Genomic DNA, 24,502 nt, shown 5'->3' on the forward strand with positions numbered 1-24,502 from the left:
CTCCTCAGGAAGTTAAAGGAGAATAAAACCCTTAGAAGATGTTAGCTTGTGTGAAAGGTAAAAAAAAATAGCAAAATGAATCCAACGAAAGTGCGAGAAAAATTTGACAATTATTAAGAAAGTTATGAGCTTTTGAAAATCGAGAATACGCTATAGTGAGATGGAGATCATCCAATTGGCTATGTAACCGTGATTTGTGATGTCACCTTATGAACGAATTCCCCCCGTCTACACTACTTAACACAATACCTTAATAAGCATGTGTTCTGTCATTCAATAGGTGGTGCAAAGTCTTTGTCCATGATATTATTTTGTTAAACTTCATATATTCCAATGAAAAAGAAGACCTGGGGCCCGTTGCATAAAACTGTTTACCTGAGAAAACTCAAGTTGTTTATACCGGAGTTTTTGCCCTGTGTTTAAAGTCAATGGCAGAAATCAACATAACCTTAGTTTTCAGTTTTTACCAGAGTTTTCTCAGGTAAAAAGTTTTACGCAACAGGCCCCTGGTCTATTGAAAAGTGGGAATTTAAACAAAAGTAATACATAAATAACGGAGGAAATCGGTCGTGTGTACAGCATACAACTTGGTTGCATTCTCGATGGAAGTATGTCTAAAGAAATGATTTCAAACAAATTTCAAATCCTCATTAACTTTCTTATTATTTTTCCAATAGTTCTCAATCTCTTTTTCATTCAATTTTTTTTCCTGTTTTCACTAATGCTAACTTGTTTATTGTTTCAATTGTGTGGGAAAAAAAATCTGAAAACCATGATAAAACGTATTTATCATCTATCGAGCTATAAACCAATCTAGATGATGAGTAGTATTGTCGTATGATGTTCAGGGACCCGTTGCAGAAAGAGTTGCAATCAAACGCAACTCTAAAAATCATGCGCAACTTGATTTTCAACCAATCAACAGCGCGCATTTTTGACTTGCGATTGATTTTTTGACTTGCGTTTAAACGCAACTCTTTCTGCAACGGGCCCCAGATGTTTAAAATGGCCTCTGGTTCATACGTCACGTCACAAAAATACGCTATCCATTTCTATCCACTTCAGATATTCTGACCATTATTTTGTATTTATATTTCACTCCTTTCCTTTTTCAGAAGCGAGATGAAACTGTCTCCTAAAGAACCCACGAGGCTTTTATTACTCATATTTGTGATCGGTGCCAGCACTGCGACCGATACTGCTACCCCATCGCAGCCATGGACCACCCTGGAAGATTGGACAACAGGACCAGAATTCACCAGCGACATCCAACCGACATCTTATCCCATCATCACCACCGAGGTCTTAACAGTCAGCGAAGATGGTGTAAGACAGGCTGACGCTCCGATCTTATGGTTATGGAGTCCGGTCCCATGGTCTTGGGTCTTGATCTTGCAGCTCTTGTTTGCTATAATCGGTATCATTGGTAACTTCCTGGTCTTGTTGGTCCTCTTCCAGAGGCGGAGGCATTGCAAATCGACTGACACCTTAGTAGCAGCTCTGGCCACTGCGGATTTCTTGACGTCCGTGTTTCTTATTCCCATCCCAAAGGCAGCAAAGATCCCCGATACCTGGACCGGATATACCTACTGTAAAATACTCTTCCCAAACTTCCTAATGTGGATGTCGATATCTGGCTCTATCTATACCCTGATGGCCATTGCCATAGAGCGATTCATCGCCGTAGTGTACCCTTTCTACTTCAGTCGCAGACTATCAAGGCGTGTTGTCTCGATATGGATCGTTGTGGTTTGGATAGCTGCCTTTCTGTCTGGTCTTAGAGGGATCATCCTTTTCCGCGTCGACAAAGAATCCAATCGTTGTAGCATTTCCTATCGAAACAACACCGAGAAGATTGCCTACGGATGCTTCGTTTTCGCCATCCGTATTGTCATACCAATCTTGACCATGTTCATCACCCAGACCGCTATAGCCTTCACCCTTCATCGCCAATCATCCAGGTTCGCCAGCAGTGCCATTGACAACAGCAACAACGATGCTACCTTCCACGTGGTTGCCAAGAACCGAGTCCTCAAGCTGATGATGGTGGTCATTCTGATCTACGTTCTCTGCTGGAGTCCAAACCAAATCGCTTTCTTTGGTTACAACCTTGGTTTCGTCCCGACGTCCTACCGCTACAGCAACCTCAACAGTGTCTTCACCCTTCTTGGATTCTTCAATTCCTGTGCCAATCCGATCATCTACACTGCTCGCCATCCTGAGTTCAGGAAGGCAATCGTGGCACTGGTATCATCCGGTCCGATCAAAACCCATTCTCTCTTTGGGCATGGGGACATGGACACCAGTGTCACTACCTTGAGAAAAAGTGAGGCCGAACAAAGCCAGAAGGAATGAAGCAGTTGAGAATGCACCTTGGGATGATTACATGGACTTACGCACATGACATGCACTCACGCACACCCCAACTTACGAACACACACACACCCACTCTGGGGCCCGTTGCAGAAAGAGTTGCAATCAATCGCAACTGTAAAAATCATGCGAAACTTGATTTTCAACCAATCAACAGCGCGCATTTGGGGCTTGCGATTGATTTTTTGACTTGCGTTTAAACGCAACTCTTTCTGCAACGGCCCCCAGGTATACTATATGTATACACACACATATTGTAAATATGCTTAATGTAAATGAAGGAAATGTCTGTAATAAAAAGTCAATTATTGTTATTTTTATGGGTCGCGAAACCGGGGGGGGGGGGCGGGATACAGCCCTCACACCTTTTTTTATTTAATAAACTTATGATGCTTATCATCCAAATGCTTGTAGATACATAATGATGTGATCGGGGAGGTATTGTGGGGGTTGACTTGAGGTGACAAAGTCACATGTATGACCATTGTATTTTGCCGATTCTAAATATCTTCATTTTATTTTTATTTTCACCATTAGTGTTATGACCTGGATGGGGTTGGGAGGTTTGGGGAGGAAGACCTGTGGGTTATGGCTATTAAGTTAGCCTTTTCCATACCCAGGCAGCCTCTCCAACTCTCATCCAGGTCTTATTTTCTCTATCATGTACAAGTTTGATTGATCTTGTCTTTGATCTGTTTGTATTCTTTGTTTTTTGAATGCCAAATAAAATAATAATAATAATAATAAAACGTGTACGTAAAACATACCATCTGATTGAGAATATTTGCTTATAAAAACTTTCTGCGGCTCGTTATTTTCTATAAAAATGAATTTTAAAGGCTTAATATTTTAGTGTTTTCATTAGCAAAGTTCATAATTATGATTCGATAGAAAATATTGGTAAAAGTTAATTTATTGGAAACAATTCAAAGCGTGTAATTGTCAATATGGAAAATATTTAAAGATTTAAATTATGTTGAACTATTGTTTTATCTAATATCCCAATTTGACAGATGTGAAGTGACCGTATGATAACACTCTATTGCTTGTAAATGTTTTTACTCAATCGTATGTCGTGCTCCCCCTCTGTTTAGTTTCATTTTCAAATAAATTCAAAACGCAATTCAAACGCTCTACTCATCTTACAAATTCAGCGATACAAATTGGCACAGCATGCTTAAAAATTTGAGACCGGCAAGTGCAACACAAACTGTTGTGGTGTCAAATTTTGCGGCTTATTTGTGCAGGGGCAACAGTTTGTGGTGCAACACACCCTGATTTCTCACACCTTAACAAACACAAATTGTTGTCTGTTGAATAAGTAGCTCCTGAACCACTCCAAGGCCTTGCCTCGCACACGATAGCGAGATATTTTTTTTAAGTTGGATTTTATGATTGATGGTATCGAAGGCTTTGGAGCAGTCCAGGAAAATGCCCACAAGGTGATTGGATTTGTCGAGAGCATTGACTACTTTGTTGACAAAATTCATCAGGGCATTAGTGGTGTTGTGCTTATCGCGAAACCCAAACTGAACATCAGATAAAATATTATGCATTGACAAAAAAAATTCTGTTCTAACGTAAACTATTTTTTCAAGGACCTTAGAAAACGTGGGCAAAAGAGAAATGGGTCGGTAGTTACCGACATCCAAATTATTATCTTCTAGAAATAAAGGAATTGCCTTGGCTATCTTCATTTGATTAGGACTTGTACCAGTTTCTAAGGAAAGATTGAAATTATGCGCCAACGGGGCACCAATAGAATTTATTATGTTAAAATAAAATTATTAATTTCATCAAAGTCAGGGCTTTTTTTAATTTTTTAACCAGACACAGTAGTAATAACTTCTTGATTATAAGTTGGAGAAAAAAATCTTGGATTTGGGTTAGGGGGCCAAGATAGTCCTAAGAACTTTTCGTTACGGGGGGGGGGATATCTTTAGCCAAATTTGCGCCTGTAGAAGAAAAATGGTTATTAAAAGTATTTGAAATGTTGTCAGCATCATGAACAATAACATTATTAAAAATGATTTGGGAAATATGTATTTTATCATTAGAAAACTTCGTGGTATGTTTTAAAAACTCCCATGTGTCTTGCACGTTTTGTTTATGTAGAGCCAACTGTCTCACAAAGTAAATTTTCTTTTCAATGTGTAATCTAGTGAGTGTATTTTTATAGGATCTGTATTTTATTTTTGATTGTTCTGTACCTATCATTAATTTATAAAATAAGTTATTTTTTCTAATAATCGAATGCAAAATAGATGCTGATATCTAGGGTAATTTAAGAATCGTTTTGTATGGATTACGCTTGTCCCTTTTAACGGTATATGCAGGTTTAATATCTCATTATTTATATTCATAATCAATCTAAAACCAAATCGTTCCGTGTAGACCCACCACCTCCTCATCCTCCAATTTAGTTTTTGATGAAAATCTTTGAGAAATTAACAATCTTTTAACTGTTTAATAGGATATTTAATTGTTAACCATTTTATTTGTATATAATCCAACCTGCATAGTATGCAATTCGGATGCAAAGAAAGGAAATGGTGGTTGGTAGTCATGGTAGTAGCAGTTGCCGTTATGATGATAGAGGGTGCTTGGTTTGGGATATTTAGTGGTGATGGTTTTTGTTTAGGGTGCTTCTTTCACAGTAAAAACGTACTTTCAGAAGTTAAGTCTAAGCCCCCTCAAAAAAAAATATAAAAAAAATATAAAAATTTAGCCTGCTCGGCAACCGAGCGGTAAGTTTTTAGCCAATTTCGCCCGGGCACCGAGCGGCTGCAATCCGGGCACCACTGGTTTTGGTGGCATAATATCGCTCGGTCAAGATTTAGCACGGAGTTGAAATTCTGGAGGCGCCTACTCACTTTTCACTCGCCGCCCTAATTACATTTGGTACCCGGATGGTCGCAGTCAGGCTAGGCGCCGACGTAATCGAGCGGTCGCCGCGCTGTCGAAGGCCCCCATCTCACTAGGATGGGCGATCATGGCGACCATGGCGACCATGGCGATCTGTCTAAATCCCGCAAAGCGTAGCAGAATCGTCCTCGAATTCTATTTTTAGCCTGCGAGGCGATTGCACTACAACTTCACTGCGACGGACCTGCGCTGAAGGCGATGGTAATACGCTGGTAGTACGACGCTGCCACTCTCTTGCCACGATTTTAGGCAGATGTGATGCGTTGCTTCTGCGATCAAAGCGACCGTACAACGAGGCCCATACGCTAATTAGGACCTCGGTACGGTGGTGCTACGAATGGAACGATTGTGTTACGTTCATGATGGGCTCTTGAAACGATTTCAAGCAATCGGCATATTGATCGCGGCACATGAGACATTTTTCAGTCGATTGCCAACCTCCGACCAAGATGGATGTCCAGAATTTGGTTGGACTTATACATCTTAGCATTATACAACAACTTCAATTAGAAGTTGAATACGAGGACCTGATACGAGGACAGTAGGAGGAGGCCAAAAAGATACTGGGTCCGATCCTGGCTGTCACTTAAGTCATAATATACAATATACAGTGCGTATCAAAAAAAAGTTTACACTCAGAAAAAATTCTGTAAAATTATATATTTGTAATATCCTGACGATTTTCCACGTTTTAGCATTGGTACAGATCCATTTAAGCAAATGACGATATAACTGTCGAAAAATATTTCCGCTTGAGTGAGCACCACTTACTTTTGAAAAGTTGGTGAAAAATGATTTGCGCAGAACTTTGAAATAGTTATGCGAATAAAAGTAGACCTTAATCATGAAGAACACGTGGAAATTAGCAAGTAAAATTTATATGAAGATATTTTTACCCTTTTAAACATTTTTCCTTGCCCAAAACACTTCGAAGAATGTATGGCGCCCCACCCCACTCCCCCACACACCGAGTCCATCGTGACGATATTTGCTTTACACTGAGCTGTGATTTACATGAAATGGCTTAGGCTTGATTTTCATTTTGTTAATCATTGCCAAGCTTGGGAAAAGTGTGGAGAAACAAGTATTAAATAAAAATGAAATGTAAACCAACTTTAAATGCTAAAAACTTAGTGAAAAATGCTGGAGATGTATGATATAAACTTTTGTTCAGATTTAGTTATGTCCTCAGATCCAGCTGGCACAAAAAGGGTAAAGGTTGTGCTTACTAAGTGTTGAAATCTCAAATTTGGGCGGCAAAATTGTAACAAAATGCTTGAATGTATCCGTTTGATTTCAATTGGCTAAATTGGCTAACATTTGATTTCGCCCTTTCCCTTGACACAGCGTGAAAACAAGCATTTCTGCGCAAACAGATTTCTGCGAGCTTTACAAAAATGGACAGTGCTCACTCAAGTGTAACATTCTGTCAAAACTTTTACCTTCATTGGATAGATGAGACCCAAATCCATAATTATATGTGAAAAAATTACCCACATGTTGTATATTTTTTAATTCACAGAGCTTTTTCAAAGTGTAAACTTTTTTTTGATACGCACTGTATATTAAAATTTCACTCAAAAGATGTCGATGAGCCTAATAGTTAATATGAGGGATGCATCCAGAATTTCATAAAAGAGCATAAAAATGTTTTATATATATTTTTTTTTCCACAAAAGTTTGTCACTCAAAATTGTTAGGTAGATTCCTTTCAAATTTGCTTTCAAGAAGTAGTCTACTGATGTGAGAGCACTCATAAGGGGGGGGGGGCACAATGCCAGAATCCCCATAAAGTGTGCTTTCCCAATCAATACATCAGTGATCGAATCATTAAAATTTTAATATTGTTTACTGTCACTGTAGTTAGAATTCATTCTATTTTTAAAACATATTCAATTTATATATTTTTGCGGAGGTAACCCATTTCGTCATACATGCGAGCGTCTTTTTTTTTCTCTCTCTCAAGCTGGCTCAGCAGTTAGATTTTCATCCTCCTACTATACCTCCTCCTCCTCTTCCTCCTCCTCCTCTACCACCACCATAACCTCTTGTTCGCTTCCTCTTGGACCGCCGGCATAACAGATTGGGCAGCTTCCCTTTTTGGTCCTTTTTCTGGGAAGTATATTTGAAAACGTCGTGGTGTCGCCTCGTAATCTGTTGAAAATGTGATGATCCCCTACCATCGGCACGGTGTTTCATAGCAGCGCAGACGGTCGCTGCTCAATCGCTGGCCAGTCATCAGCGGCGCAGCAAAAGCGCAACGCGAATGCCTGCAGCGGGCTGAGAACGTGTGCCACATGCCACCCAAAAGGAAAGCGTCGTGGTGGAAACGGTGTGAAGCGTGTCGAGCGCAAGGCAGTCGCCTCGTAAACGGAAGCAGCGTAGCAGAATTGTCTTGGGAACGGGCCTGAAAAACACGGGCGATCGATGCCGCTTTTAATGCGCTTCTACTACGCTTTGTGCGTTGGAGCTTCGTTACAGCTACGAATATGTCGTTTGTAATACGCTCTTGACTCGATTATGATGCGCTTTAGCACCTCCGCGATCTCGCTACGTAAGTTTTGAACATGTTCAAAATTTTGTGGCGACCAGGAAGATGGTGGCGATCCTTGCCGCTTAAGAAAAGATCAAGGTACGACGGAGAAGATTGAAAAGATCAAGCCACGTTCAAGCTACGATATACCACGCTTTGTCGATTTTTGACGATCGCAGCGGAATCGCCATCTAGTGAGATGGGGGTAGTACCAGGTAAACAATTGAACTCGGTTGTTCAAAGGCTGTCGAGCAGTCATCGGCCGATCGCCGGCCGCTGAGAGATGTGTCGGTGATCTTGAGGCGATTACTTAAAAAATGACCGGCGGCCGGTGGGAGACCGCCCGGGAATCGGTGGGTCGTCCGCCGATCACTGCACACGAACACTAAACAGAAGAGTTGCCCGATTTGACCAGATTTGTGTTGGGTAATCGACAGGGCACTGCTCGGCTACCGGTAAGTCTTTTTAAAGCCTGCTCGACTTTAAAAAAAAATCATTGGGCGATGACTAAATTCCAGCGGCGCCCGAGCAGGCTACTAATCGGTCGGTCGCCGCTCTGAGTTGTGACTGAAGCGTTAGCAGTATAAACAGGCATTAACATTTACCATTTCACATCAACATAACCGTAAACAAATGATTTGTCCTTGTGTAAAAATGAATAAAATTGTGAATAAGCCTAATATCTTGTCGGTGGTGCAAAGTAATTTATTCAATATCCATGTATATACTGTATATTTCCAAAAATATATATTTTCAGAACCACGTCAATTCATTATCAATCTATTTTCATTAAAATTCTATTTATTGGTTTTCTTTATTTTATACTGCAGGGTTGGCCTGTTCAGTTATGCAAAACTTCTTTCCAAAGGCGCCCTGCAGTTCAACAAATAACTCAACACCATAGCAATTCAATGTATGTAACATATAATAAAGTGCAATACAAGCAGAATACATTCTTCTTCTTCTCTATAAGTACAGGCCACCGTCTGGCGTATACTGTCGTACTACATTATATACATATAGAGTGAAATCAACAATTACTAATTAAATCATTACATTTACATCACGTTATTCAGTGTAATTACATGTATGACAGTCAGAATTTTAATGATTTACAGTGTTTTTTTAATGCATGGAGGGACGTGCATTTTTGTATATCACAAGGGAGAGAATTAGATACAACAGCAGCAACACATTCAAAATATTTTCTTTTATAATCTGTCCTAGGGCAGGGTATTTTAACCATAATTATGATTACCTATGTAATTTGAATTGTTAAGTAACTTATAAATTGGGCGTCAATTACAAGTTTACACTTTGAAAAAGTCTCTCAAATAAAAGTTTAAAAAACAAGAGCTGCGTGACGGTTTAAAATTGAGGGGGGGGGGGGGCAGAGCCAAAAGTGGGGGCTGACCATGCAAAATATCACAATCAAGGGCCCGTTTCATAAAGGACTTGCAGCTGTTGTAACTTTGCCATTATGGCAACTATACCATAGAAACCTTGATTCTGATTGGCTGCTGAGCTCTGACACCATGGTAGTTGCCATTATTTTTACGAAGTTACAACAGTTGCAAGTCCTTTATGAAAGGGGCCCCAGATGGTCATTATTACATTTTTGTACACGTTTTTTGAAAAAAAAAGTTGGGGGCTGAAGCCCACTCAGCCCCCGCTTCCACCGCCCCTGAAAAAATACAACATGGGGATAACATTTTCACAAATATTTTCATCAAGTTGGTCGCATCAATTAATATCAGATGGAAGTATACTTTTGACAGAATCTTACGCTTGAGTGAGCATTGTACATTTTTTTGTAAATCGATTTGAGAAGAAAAATTATGATTTTCAGCCATGCCATTGGGGGGGGGGGGGCATTTTGGGTCAATGAAAATAAAACAGACATGTTATAACTTTTTCAATTATGTAAACAAAAGTTCCTTTTAGACATCTCCAGCATTTTGCTTTACTATGTTTTGTGATTTAAGACTTAATTAGGAGGGTTCACATTTCATACTTAATTTCATGCATGTTTCTCCATACTTCTCCAGGCATGTTAAGGAATAACAGAAGAAAAATCAAGGTATATTTTATACAAATCACTACTACATGTTGAACATATCATTGCAGTGGTCTAGGCGTTTGTATATGGGATGTAATGGCGATCGAGGGAGCATTTTGGCCTAGGAAACATGTTATCGAACATGTCGAAAAAAAATTCCCATAATAACTATTTCCAAGTTTTGCGCAAATCATTTTTCACGAAATCTAAATAAGCGGTGCTCACTCAAGCAAAAATATGTTTCGACTTCTATGTTCTCATTTGTTTAACTGTACTAATACATGAATGTGGACAAGGCTTAACGTTATTTACAAAGATATAATTTATACGAATATTTCAAAGTGTGAAGTTTTTTTATATGCAACTGTAATATAATGACATACGTAACTTATTTGAACGCCTCATAATATTATGCACTTACTCACTCACTACTATGCACTTAGGATTACACAGTAACTGGACGAATGAGACGTCAGTGTATGGCATTTTAAAACATCTTTCTCGATCAAATAATTTCTTTCTCAATATGAAAATAGTAACATTGTACAAAGTAAAAACGTTGTTGTTTACTACGAACCTTAGAGTAGTTGTTTAAACGGTTCAAACAAGTGTTTGAAACCTTAAAAAAGCAGGTGTTTGAAAACTTTAAAAAAAGTTTGATTTTTTAATATTCAATTCTCAATAACTTAAAGATAATTGTTTAAACTGTTAAACAGTAGCCTCTGGAAGTCTCGCCTGCATTACGCGATTCAATATAGCTACAGTCTTGACTTTGAGAACGACTATAGAATTATCATTTTTAAAACACCATTCATAATGATGATGATAATATACTATGCTCATCGACCGTAAATGACATTCGACCTTGATCGTGTGACCGAAGACTTGTACAGGACAATCAATGATACTTGATTATGTCCAAATTTCATGAACTAGATCCATAAACTATCAAAGTTATGAAGGCGATTCAACACCCCAACACGGCCTAGGATCACTGACCTTTGACCTTGGTCATGTGACCTGAATTATCGCAGGACATTCACTGACGCTTGATTACTCTTCTGTCCAAGTTTCGTTAACTAATATACTTTCAGAGTTCTTACATTAAAAAAAAATTAACCTTGGTTAAGATTTCGTTTTTATTCCCCAACATAATCTAAGTTTATTGACCCTAAATCACCGTTGACCTTGGTCATGTGACCTGAAAATCACAAGGATGTTCAGTGATACTTGATTACCCTTATGTCATGTCCAAGTTTCATGAACAAGATCCATCAACTTTCAAAGTTATGATGGAAAGCAAGTAATACCCATCACAACATGGCCAAATTCAATTGACCCTAAATGAAATTTCATCTTGGTCATGTCACCTGAAACTCAGGCGGGATGTTATACTTGATTTCCCTTATATCAAAGTTTCGTTAACTAGATTCATATATTTTCAGAGTTACGATATTAAAAAAAAAACTTAACCTTGGTCAAGATTTCGTTTATATTCCCAACATAATCTAATTCTATTAACCCTAAATGACCTTTGACCTTGGTCATGTGACCTCAAATGCTAGGAGAATGTTCAGTAATACTTGATAATATATGTTTAAGTTTCATAAAGTAAGCCCATATATTTTTAAGATATGATGACATTTCAAAAACCTAACCTTTGGTTAAGATTTAATGTTGACGACTCCACCGCCGTCGGAAAAGCCCGGGGCCACTTGCATTGACGAGTGGATAAGATGCACGACCAAAAAAACACGTAAAACTGGTGTCTTTTTCAAGATAGGGCACGTTACGAACGTAACGTAATAAAGGTGTCAAAACACTTCAATAATGAAAAAAGGTATATGTTTCGCTAGGGATCGGGCGGAAAAGCGGCACCTCCAGTCTCGTACTGCTGTGCAGGCGAGACAAAATACTACTGTAAGGTTCATATAGCAAACAACGATGGATAAAATAGGCCCTATTCAGAAGCGTGTCGTAGTCTAGCTAACGCCTCGTCATATGCCAACACTCAAAGTTATAGGCCTGGTTATACAGAATGTTTGCATTTTATGCAAATTTAACCAATCAAAGCAATTTCGTACATATACTATTAGCTTGACAAAATTTGATTATGCACAATAAACGATTTCATTTTCATCACTTGTGTTCATAAGAAGTGAAAATTACTATTCACATATATTTCTATCACTAATAATAAGATGTCTGATAAAACTCAGACAGCCTACAAAGCGACGAAGACAAGCTCGCCGATAGGGGACTATTAACGGCCAACAATGTGCAATGAATAGAAAAAGTGTTATCAAACAATGCTGAAAATTTCATAAAATTCGGATGTAACATAAGAAAGTTATGATCGTTTAAAGTTCGCTTAAATGAATATCTGATTTCGTGTGTTCATCGACCGTATAATATTCTCATTGTGCATTAAATAAAATATTATTTTGACCAACAGGTATGCTTCTTATAAAACTTCACAAATGGCATATAGAGCTACAGGTTGATCTTAAGGCGATGAAGATGATGATGACGACGGTGACAATGATAATGAAAATGATGATTTGGTGGTGGTGATGATGATGATGGTGAAATTATGATGCTAATGATGGTAGCGATGGCGATGTTAATGATGGTAGTGATTGTGTTGTTGATGATGATCATCATCATCGTCGCGACGGTAATAAAGAATATATGAATATTGATTATTTGCGTGTGGTAGAGGTAGCGTTGATGATGATGGTGGTGATAATGATGATGATGACGATGATAAAGTTGATGGTGATGATGATTATGATGATGATGATGACGACGATGATGATAATGATGATGACAATTTTTGTTATGTCGTTTATAATTAGGCTGATGATACTAATCTTGGTAGTGATGAATATGATGTCCGTGGTGATGGTGGTAGTGATGGTGATGTTGATTATGATGGCAATGATGATAATAAATTTGATAGCACAGCCGTGGACTGTGGTGATGATGAAGTTGTTAGTGATGGAGATGATGATGATGGAGGCGATGTTGTTTAAAGTTGTCGTGATGATAATGATGGTGAGGTTGGAGATGGTGGATATAATGATTATTATTAAAGCAGTAGTGGTGCATGGTGAGGATATGATATTGATGATAATCATCAATACAATTGAATTTTACACACGTTTATCAATCAGTTATAATTTATACATGGCTCGGACCTTTTATAGTAGTAGCAGTAGTAGTAGTAGTAGTAGTAGTAGTAGTAGTAGTAGTAGTAGTAGTAGTAGTAGTAGTAGTAGTAGTAGTAGTAGTAGTAGTAGTAACAGTAGTAGTAGTAGCAGCAGCAGTAGTAGCAGTAGTAGTAGTAGTAGTAGTATAGTAGCAGCAGCAGCAGCAGCAGTAGTAGTATTCGTAGTAGTAGTTGTAGTAGTATAGCAGCAGCAGCAGTAGTAGTAGTATTCGTAGTAACAGTAGTAGTAGTAGTAGTAGTAGTAGTAGTAATTAGTAGAATTAGAAGTAGTAGTAGTAGTAGTAGTAGTAGTAGTAGCAGCAGCAGCAGCAGCAGTAGTAGTAGTATTCGTAGTAGTAGTAGTAGTAGTAGTAGTACCAGTAGTAGTAGTAGTGTTTTGTTTGTTATTATTATTATCATTATTATCATTATTAGTGACATTTTCAAAGAACCCTTCTATTCAAAACAAAAATTAATATAAATTATATATAGAGAGTAACTGATGTAATTTTTACCGCTCGCAAACCTTTTTATTCTTAGAAGCTTAACAGAGTCAAAACAAAAAAATGAAAGCCACATGATAGATCATCAATGATTTGGTGGGCAAGAAACCCAAACATTGCCCAAAGAAAATGTGACAGTTCATGATGTTGCGATAAATTCTGATGATGGAGCTGATATGTTTTGATTCCCTTTTTTGTTAACATAAGAGATCCTCCGTGGCAAACAATCTTTACAGACAAAATAAAATATTTGCCGAATTTTTGGACAATTAGTATATTATTTTGTTTGCTATTTAATGGAAATGCGAACGATATGACTGCAGAAGAAAACAAGAAATCAAATCAAATCAAACATTATGAACGATTGATTACATGACCTAAAATGTAAAATTAATCATAAAAATCAAACGTACGATTAATCACTATTCTTTGTGCTACGGGATCCTGGATTTATTTCAAACCCTTGGAATTTAGAGTGTAATCATATTTGATTTCTACTTTTTTTTAATGTATATGATGTACAGTGGTGCTAAATTAGGAGCTAACCCCACCAGAAAATACACTAGTTCATGCCGAATGTTGAACGTATAGACAACAACGTATACGATGTCCGGCGAGCCCAGAGAAACAAACTATATGAAATGTTACATTTTCATCACCTGACTTCGTATGGTTCACTAACTTGTTAGCACCACTGTATACATGTATGATGAAAATGGAAAAAAAAACAACTTGAACTTTAACTCGTATTATTCTATTTTTATATCACCATGAGTATCATAATTGTAATTGCTGATGTTGTTATCATTGCCTTTAGAAATAGATATTGAAGTGGTAAGGGTGCACAATGCATTCAAGGTGCTTCTGGAATACTCTCATTCATCTTCATGTTTGATTGCGAACTTTCTTTACCCGCAGTATCTTCTTTGATCTCGAAGAGGGAGGAGATCTCGGGTTTGGAGCAGGTAAAGAGACCCTTGAGGGCCTTTCTGAACTCGGTATGACGGGACGTGTAGATGATGGGGTTGGCGCAGGAATTGAGGAAGGCAAAGACCGTGAGACTGCGGTGGAGGGGACTTCCTCGGTAGGACGAGGAGATGTAACCGAGGTTGAAGCAAAGGTAGGCGATCTGATTGGGTGTCCATGTGATGACGTAGACCATGACGACGATGAACATCATCTTGATGACGTTGTTGCGGGCAGTGATGTGAAAGGTCGGAGAGGTGGCTTGACTCTCACCGGTCATACCCTTGAATACCTTGGACTGGACATGGAGTGACCGGATGATGATGATTTGGGTGACAACCATGGTCAGGACGGGAATGGCTAGACGAATCGAGAAGGCGTAGTAAGCGCGGGCCTCCATACCCCTCTTGGTATCAACAATAGAACTACAGTAACCGATTTCCTCGTCGTGGATGAAGGTGAACAAGGCATAGACGCACTGAGCGAAGGAAAATACCCAGAGGAAAAGCACAGCGAGTGATACTTTAGCTTTGGTAAAGGCCCTGTTGAAGTAGAGTGGATGAACGACCGCGATGTAACGTTCGATGCAGATTGCCATGAGGATGTAGGTGGATGCGGTTATGCATAACCAAAGAGCGAAGCCCGGATAGAGCAGCTTGCAGTACATCTTACCTAGGATGGTTGGAGGTACATGCTTGGCCCAAGGAATTGGGAACAGGAACACGGACGTCAGGAAATCAGCAATGGCCAAAGCTCCAATCAAGGTGTCCGTTGATCGGTTCTTCTCAAGCCGCTGGAATATGATCACGATGACGACCCCGTTGTCGAAGACGCCCAGGATGGCGCAGACGACTTGGCTAATTGTCCACCATCTCCATGTTATTGGGTACCAAGCCCATCCTGAGTCAGAGGCATCGTCATCTATGATGATCTCGGTCATGTCTTCATACACGATGGTAGTGGCGTTGTCATATCCATCTTCCAAACCGTCAGCTCTGGTTTGTGTAGTGATGAATCCAGACACCAGGATGATAAACAACCGCAATATTAAAGAACCTGTACCTGACTTCATCGTCAACTCCAAGATGTATCGAACTAAAGATAATTAGATTGAAACAATTTATTCATCAAGAGTGACATTATATATCTTACATCACAGTTTGTCATGAAAGTCTTAACAAATATTTTGGTCTTCCCCCACTAATAGAGATGTTTACTCATTGGATCCTCCGTAATAGGAAATTCAATAAATAGTGAAAAATGAAAAACATTTTCATTAAAAAAGAAACGAATGAAGAAATAAGTATGTATTATAATTTCTAACTTTTGGGTTATGTCTGCGGAGCGGTTGCTGCATTTTGTCACAAACATGCAATGCGATAGGTATATAATGAGGTTACGTCCCTATTTTCCCTTTTTTAATTAAAAAAAAATGTTTGTCATATACTTTCGTTCAAATGTTTAAATGTATCTCTCTCAACAAAATATATATATACAGCAATGATAATCTTTTACATTCAATCAGTTAGTCGATGCTGATTTTTCCATTATTGGAGTAGAAATGTGTCTTTTTTTATTGCATTTTTTTTCACTTGATAAAATACCGCAAGTAAAGGAGACGATGACGTCATTAGTTCGCATCATACATGCTTTACACTGTTTCAGTTAAGTAGGGTAATTTTTAAACTGCCATTACTTCGTTAACTTCATCCGATATGATGAGTATATTTGACAGCAATTTTACAATATTTAAGATTATTTCTAATGTTTGGGGATACGACTAGTCCCCTACACTACGTTGCTTTAGATATAACGAGAGTGGGAAGAGAGAGCGAGAAATGGATATTTGAAAATTCAACACTAACAGTTCCAGAGACCTTAAAGGCTCCCCTCATCATTTTCTGCCTTAAATTCGTAACACGATAGATCCGCGTCACGTCATTCAAGAATATTTTGGAGACGCATGAGTATTGATTTATAGATTGCCATCAAAGCAACTACACACGATCTCATGCAAGTCAATGCAAATTCTCGCAAAAATTCTCAACTGTATCGTTATTTTGTACTTATACTGATTAAAATAATAATGTATAACATTTATGAGGCGCCAATTATCTAGTTGCCTATTCAATGGCGCACTATCGGCTATTAAAAGCTCCAGATGCTAAATGCGCTTTGTGTATTCAAGAAATTAATCCTACCGGGTACCCATTTACCTCACCTGGGTTGAGTGCAGCAAAGTGTGGACAGTTTTCTTGCTGAAGGAAAACACGCCATGGCTGGGATTCGAACCCACGTCCCTTTAATTGAAAGACGAGAGCCATAACCACTAGACACGACGCCCCCTGTCATTTCATTTCATGTTTTTTATGATTGGAAAAGTATTGTCATTAATATCAATTTAGCAGAAAATGAAAGAAAAACAAATCAGTTAAAAAAAACAGGATACATAAGAAAACTTTCTAAGCTGATTTATGTCTCGCCTGCACAGAAGAGCAAAACTATATAGCCTATATGCGCCACTTTTTCGATGGCGGAGGCGTCGTCAACATTGAAATCTTAACCAAGATTAAGTTTTTGAAATGTCATCTTAACATCGGAAGTAAATGGACCTCGTTCATGAATCTTTGACATAAGGTTCATCAAAATTTAATATCACTGACCATTTTGCACGAGTTTCAGGTCACACTTTGGCAAATTGGGATATTTTATGAATGAACACCTTTTGAAAGTCGGTGTGGTTTGAAGGCATAAATGAAAGGGTTGATTGTGGATCTGGACGCAAGCAGGAAAATCTATCAGATTTCATTTGAGCTATAATAGAAAAGGAGAACTGGGGTATAACGCAATAGAAAGATGGCGGTTAGGCTACAGTGGCAAGGTTTTTGGTGACCGTTTTTTTTTATAGTTTAAATGAGTGATCCCTGTTTCAACTATGACGATGCAACAACATTGTGACGCTAGAATACAAGAAACATTGTGCGAAATGTGTTTGGATTCGACGTATACATATACCCTTAGGATTAAAAAAAAAATGAAGTACAGTCCAAGTCTGGCTTTACGAAAGAGCTCTATTCTGTGCTATGGAGGCTGAAATACATAGACCTGAATGGTTACACTTCGTAATTCCGAAGGTTCTTAATTCCGAAGGTTCGTAATTCCGAAACACGTAAATTGCCTATACCTCGATGTTCGTTAATCCGAAAACGTAAAAGGGTTCGTTAATCCGAACATTTGTGGCGTTATTACGAAGGTTCGTTATTCCGAAGGTTCGATAATCCGAAAACGAAATAAGGTTCGATGTTCCGAAGGTTCGTTAGTCCGAAAACGACATTAGGTTCGTTGTTCCGAAGGTTCGTTAATCCGAAAACGAAATAAGGTTCGTTGTTCCGAAGGTTCGTCAGTCCGAAAACGAAATACGGTTCGTTGATCTTTACGTTTTCGGACTGACGAAACTTCGGAATTACGAACCTCATTTCGTTTTCGGATTAACGAACCGTCGGAATTACGAACCTCACTTTGTTTTCTTACTAACGAACCTCATTTCGTTTTCGGACTTACAAACTTTCGGAAATACGAATCTTCGGAATAACGAACCTTCGGAATATCCGAACCTTCGGCTTCGGAATAACGAATCTTCGGAATAAAGAATGTATGCGGACCTGAATATAGTTGTACTAAGTCTAAGGTATGAATATCTGAATATGTGGCGTTCGGCGGGTTAACACTTTCTAAAATACGGAACAGTGGAAGGAATTTCCCTTCACTTCATTCAGATAGCGATGCTAGTGAAAATAATAAAGTTCTTAAGTGATCTGGACCAAGTTCTGACAAGACTTTCATTGATGATGTGTTTGATCGTTGCTTCTATAGCTACCATTGAAAACTTGCATTTTGATTGGTTGCTGAAGACTGTGAAGACGCAGTAATATAACCATTAAAAAAAGTTAGGTCTACCATATCTTACGGTCTTTTCGACATTGACTCCTGGAGTGCAGACGCGGATCCAGGGGTGGGGGCACAGGTGGACGTAGCCCCCCTCCCTTGAGAAAAAAAAATGATGACTTTTTGGGGGCTTGTCCATTTTTTGGGGGGGGGGTACGAAATATCCTTAATTTGAGGTAGAAACCTTTTTTTTTCTTTTGCTTGGCAAATCCTTGATACGCCCCTGCTGGAGTGCAAGCCCGCCCTGATCATTCAATAAATTATCGGAAACGTGCACGAAACGCAAGTTGTCAGTACAAAAATTGTTTGTGAAGCATTAGATCATCTGACACGATGTGCAATATAGCCTACGTCTTAATATCTGTTATATAGGCCATGGACAATGAAAAAAATAACAGTTAATTGCCCTTTTTCTTGTTGATTTAGTTTACCTTCTAGTTCGCAATTTGTCTGAGTAATTGCCGGTAAACATTAAACACCCCCATACAGGCCAACACTACGTCCATTCAGTTCTCGCTGCGTCAAAGAAAAAAGACCTTGACGCAGTGGGAACCTCTACAGCGTACTGAGATACTATAGAGGGAACTATTATTGACGTCAGACATCCGCTGCGTGGCAGTGGCGTAATATGTGGGGGGGGGGAGGAGAGAACCACATACATTAGAAAGAGCAACCAACCCTGAAAGAAGAACTGGAAGATAGAATTGGATGGCGTCTGTCTAGGCTTGGCAAATTCCATGTATGGTCTCAATCATCAGGATTTTTAAAAGAATACTTATCTTCGAGAGGTTAATCCGGAGGTACCACCCAGACCCTTGAAGGAGCATTACCTATGTCCCTAATGCGAGACATCAGTGGTGGAATGACGCAAAACAATAGAGGGCCAGATATGGCGTATCGGGCAAAATTTACCCCAAAAATGCAAGCGAACGAGGAACATTTTCCACATTTTATTACAAAAATCAAATTTTGCGATACATATTTTTTTTATAGATTTGGACATAATATTCATATTTTTCATATATAACAAGCCTATCATATTTCACACTTCTCTCTTTCCTTATCACTATTTTCTTGGTCGTGATCTTTTATTTTTTATTATTTTTTGGGGGGCGGGCAAGAGCCCCCAAGCCCTGCCATTTTTAAAACACTTCTAGACATGTCCGTTCATATACGGTTATGACTTCACCTTCGTAAAGCTTTACGAAGAAAAACTTTCTGGTTAAGTGTTTCACACAATCACACAATGTAGATACCATAAACATGTTTTCCTGCACGCTTGAAGTGATTAGATCTTAAGCTTTGGGCTGATTTTTTGGTATATTTCGTTTCACGTATTTTTTTCATTAGTGTTACACCTTTTTCCTGACATAGCAATTTATACCATATAAGAGCCAAACAGAGAAATCACAAAAACCTAGTGAAAAGTTGTATGTCTCCATCCAATTGAGCACAGAATGATTTTTAGTTTCAATTTCCTCTGTAAATTGAAAACAAAATCGAATACATAATCCGGAAAGAAAAAAAAGGTCTTTAACAATATCGATAAAGCCCATCGTCGAAACCCGTTAGTTTGAGTTTTTCTTAAGCAAAGTACTTAGCTGTCAAGCGGTGAATATACAAAACTTACATTGTTGTACTATATAGCTTATATATAGCATATCTCAGAAGGGTTTATATTGGTAAATTAGATCTAGATCTATGTAAGTCTCTGGCTTTGATTAATTCCCTGTTTGGTCTCATCTCAAATGGTCTAGTCCATAGTCGGATGGGACAAGGGCAGATTGAGAGACAGGACCATCTTTCATCGCTAGGTTGAATACTAGTGCAGACGGGTTGAATACTAGTGCAAAAAACCGTCGCCGTATAATTCGATCGCCCGCGCACACAGTCGACTGGTTGAAGAAAAAAATAACGGAAAAAGAATAACCAGCATTTGCTCTTAGAAATAAGATGGGTCTGAAATTCAGGTAAATTCTATGTTTCTATATATTTGAGGAAACTCTCCAAACGGGTTGAATACTAGTGCCCTTACGGTACATACTCAAAACATGCAAAATGTTGGGCAACGAACTTTCCACTGTGTTTGGTAATGTATGTTGGTAAAAATATCTAATTCTGGACAATTATTTCCAATTGAGCAAATGTACCCAGATATTATTTTTATTACCCCATTTCGGCAGATTTTAACCAATAGTTGTCTGGACAGTATGTTGCCCAGGGTTGGTTACAGTGGCGTAGCTAGGATTTTTTCCTGGGGGGCACTGGGGGGGGGGGTCCTTGCTTTTTCAGGGGGCACCATTTTCACCAATGTGTGTGTATGTGTCACAAGGGCGGACCGAATTTCGCCAATAGGGGACGGGGCCCGAAATTATCGTCACCTATGTTTTCCCCGATCATGATCAGTCACTTCTAAGTTTTATTCTTATAAAACAACATAAATATGAAATAATCTCATAAGCGTTATAAAAAGTGCAAGCACTTTCATGTATTTTGTTCTGAAAATTTAATATTCTGGGCAATGTTATGTGTGATCCTTCAGTTAACAAGATTCGTATGTAACTAGATGGTTACTGCGAACGCCAAGCGCAAGCAGAAATTTTTATTAAGTGTTAGCATTATCGAAACGGGACCTGTTAAAGACTGCTTACAGTTACCCACGAAGACGGTATGTATTTCAATAATGAGAGCGCGAAGCGCGAGCAAATTTTGTTGACATTCCGACATAAAGAATGGCCATTCTTAGCACTTTTGTATTAATAAATTGGATAGGTATATATCTAAACAAATGATGCGAGCGCGAAGCGCGAGAGGAAGAAATTGAGATTTTAGACCTAAAAGCGGGACACTCTATTCATATTTTGTAAATCATAAATAGGATATAGTTAATTGACGTGAAGCGTGAGTAGACAATTATTGATATTCTGATGTGAAACTGACTAATTTAAGTACACTTAAATAAAGAGCATGCAGGCTATCGCGCATGTTTTAGATTTAGACCTAGAATCTGGGCATTCTGAATACATTTGTTTAATGGAACATTATGGAATAAACGTAGACAATAGGAACTTGGCAAATCAAACAATGTGACTACGCAGCGTGAGCTAATAATGCTAATATGTAGACCACAAAACGGACATTTTACAGAGCACTTGAATTTGTAAATGAAAAAAAATAATGAAAGCTCGATGTTTGAGCTTAAATATGTTTTGTATATTGACTTTAAAACTTGCACCATATCAGCCTATATACTGAGCAAGATATGAACCTCATCGAACAGGTAATTCTGGCGTGAAGCGTAAGCAAAAATGTTATATAGTAACATGAAATATTTTTTTTGTAAGTCTTCCTCCTCTTATTTTCCTCTTTTTCTTCTGTCTTTCTTCTTCTTTTCCTTTTTTCTTTTCTTTTTTCTCCGTTTTTTTTTTTGCTCTGCCAATTTTTTTCAGGAGGGCACACCAAATTTCAGGGGGGCCATGTGCCCCCAAGCCCCCCCCCCGTATCTACGCTACTGGTTGGTTAAAAGTTGGGCATTTCAGATATGCAAAGTAACACAGGAAGCAAGTTTATGATCAGGCATATAAAATGGTCTGCATTATCTTCATTTGTCTCTTAAACATGTTAAACGTATAACAAAACTTAACTGCTATTTACAATCAAAACACTGAATGTAGTAGTAACATCTCTTACCTGTATCTGGTTGAAGACAATTCTCGTAAAATAAGGCTCTAAGAAGATTAAAATTTAAACGTTGACAGTGACAGATTCATCGAATTGTGACTTTATGGTAAAGTTCTAACCCCGCTAAAACAGTGAACTTTGCTTTAGTAGTGCGAAAATATATATAGATATTCATTTCCGTAATTTGCGCATGTGCGGTCGACTCTTACGTAATCGTTTTTTTTTTTTACTGTGTGCGTTGTAAGTATGTCACCACAGGAGTGCAATATTCATTTCCGACTTAATTGCTTAGAACTGATTAATCTTTTTTGTATCAACTTGTTACGAAATCCCATGACAATAATATAAATTAATTGACCTGATTCTGGTATATTCTATTATTTTCATCGAATACAAAGACAAAGGAAAAAAAAGTTTTTTTCCCCCTTCATTTGTGATCGTCAGATGATAACATCAATAAGAGGGAAAACTCATTAACAATCCCTGCAGTAGGTCTCTCTAATAATGCCCCGTTTTGATCCCCCTCTCTCTCTCACTCTCTCTCTCTCCCTCTCTCCTTATATAATTGGGAGAATAATGAAATTTACGACGTTTTATTCTTGAACGTAATTACGGCAAAATGATGAGAACGCTGTGAATTTTCGAAATTCTCGAAAATGTTTCCCCACGGTGAAATAAATAATACGTAACACATTACTCACGTCGGCTAGAGCGATCAATTTTTTGTATTAATAATCTTAAGTCGTTTCGTAACCTTCTTCTTTCGCTTATGGATTAAAAACTTTCATAATGATAATGATAATCATACAGTATCAAATAATATGTGTAAAATCCACAAATTCCACTCTAGCTCGTAGATAAATTAAGTGATTAGAAAAAATTGATGTTTTTAGGTTATACAATTTTGATATTTTCGATTTTTTTTATCGTATTATTGATTCCTTTCCCTTCCTTCCTTCCTTCCTTCCTCCCTCCCTCCCTCCCTCCCTCCCTCCCCCTCCCTCTCTCTCTCTTTCTTTCTTTCTTTCTTTCTTTCTTTCCTTCTCTTTTTTTCTTTCCTGCATATATACGCATATGTCTTCATTTGTTGTGGCCCAGTGGATAAGTCTTCTGACTTTGAAACAGAGGGTCGTGGGTTCGAATCCCAGCCATGGCGTAATTTCCTTCAGCAAGAATTTATCCCCATTATGCTGCACTCGACCTAGGTGAGGTGAATACCCGGCAGGATTAACTCCTTGAATGCATGAGCGCTGAAGGCAGCTCGAGCTAAAGCCGGGGTAATAATAATAACAACGCGCCTCGGAATAGAATATTTCTAGATAGATGGCGCTTTATAAATGCCTATTATTATTATTCATTTCCAAGGGGGTCCACACTTTACAAGCTTTGCTTTTTAGTGGACCCCCCCCTTCATTTCCATTTATGCTCAATATTATACTGTTTTTGTTTTACGAAGTAAGAATGCCCGTCTGTTAAATTGTACTTGATATGTATTACTTTATGTTACTTATATGTTTTGAATGGAAATGGAATAAAGAACTGAATTGAATTGAATTGAGGGCGTCCTATCTAAAGATTGGCGTTATAAGTACATCTTAGTCTCATTCTTACAAACAAGATAAGTTAAGCCCCTTTCACAATTGACGTACGACCATTTGCGACCTTTTGGTCGTGCGACAGGCTAAAACAGGCATCAATCGCCAGTCATCTCATAAGATCGCACAGAGGCTTTCATAGTTGCAACAGCTGTCGTACAACAAAAAACAACCAGTAAAACCCGTTGCACGAGTAAGTCGCTTATGATCCTATTGTGCTCGTGTGATCACATGCGAGTGTTGCACGAGGGATTGCGAGGGGAACGGTCGCATACATGCGAATGAATCGGTAGTGCAATGTTGTAAGCCGTTGCGATCGGTCTTGCAACAGTCTTATGGCCCATATATCTGTATATTATCGCACCCAGTCGCAAGACTAGTCTCTGTACATGTAGGTCGCTAGCACATGTGCAAGCATAGGCGGCGGAAGCGGGGGGGACGTCCCCCCCTAGATTTCTTTAATTTCTTTTTTGGATAACGTTTTTTTTTTTTTTTTTTTTTTTTTTTTGCTTGTCAATTTTTTTCCTGCGTCCCCCCCTAAATTCACGTGGCCCCACCTGAAACGTGTGTTGTCCCCCCCCCCTAAAATTTAGGTTGATGACCTTTTTTTTTTTTTTTTTTTGTTTTTTTTTTGCTTGTCAAAATTTTTTTGGGCGCTTGTCCTATTTTTTACATGTGTCCATCCAAAAATTTCAGGTGGACACCCCCTAA

The 24,502-nt window shown here is 38.5% G+C and overlaps 2 protein-coding genes across 2 annotated transcripts; one reads left to right on the forward strand and one right to left on the reverse strand.

The window, feature by feature from the left end:
• The first annotated feature begins 1,122 nt into the window (after positions 1-1,122).
• LOC121406479 (galanin receptor 2a-like) lies at positions 1,123-2,500 on the forward strand. Its single transcript, XM_041597490.1, has one exon. The coding sequence runs from the start codon at positions 1,123-1,125 to the stop codon at positions 2,353-2,355; it is 1,233 nt and encodes a 410-aa protein (XP_041453424.1). The 3' UTR covers positions 2,356-2,500.
• Positions 2,501-13,650: 11,150 nt separating this feature from the next.
• Positions 13,651-22,299, reverse strand: LOC121406480 (galanin receptor type 1-like). The gene is made up of 2 exons (XM_041597492.1): positions 22,206-22,299; positions 13,651-15,665 (listed from the first exon to the last, which is right to left on the reverse strand). The coding sequence occupies exon 2, from the start codon at positions 15,640-15,642 to the stop codon at positions 14,458-14,460; it is 1,185 nt and encodes a 394-aa protein (XP_041453426.1). The 5' UTR covers positions 15,643-15,665; positions 22,206-22,299; the 3' UTR covers positions 13,651-14,457.
• Positions 22,300-24,502: the final 2,203 nt, after the last annotated feature.

Source organism: Lytechinus variegatus, chromosome 1 (genome assembly GCF_018143015.1).
Source record: "Lytechinus variegatus isolate NC3 chromosome 1, Lvar_3.0, whole genome shotgun sequence".
NCBI classification, from domain to species: domain Eukaryota; kingdom Metazoa; phylum Echinodermata; class Echinoidea; order Temnopleuroida; family Toxopneustidae; genus Lytechinus; species Lytechinus variegatus.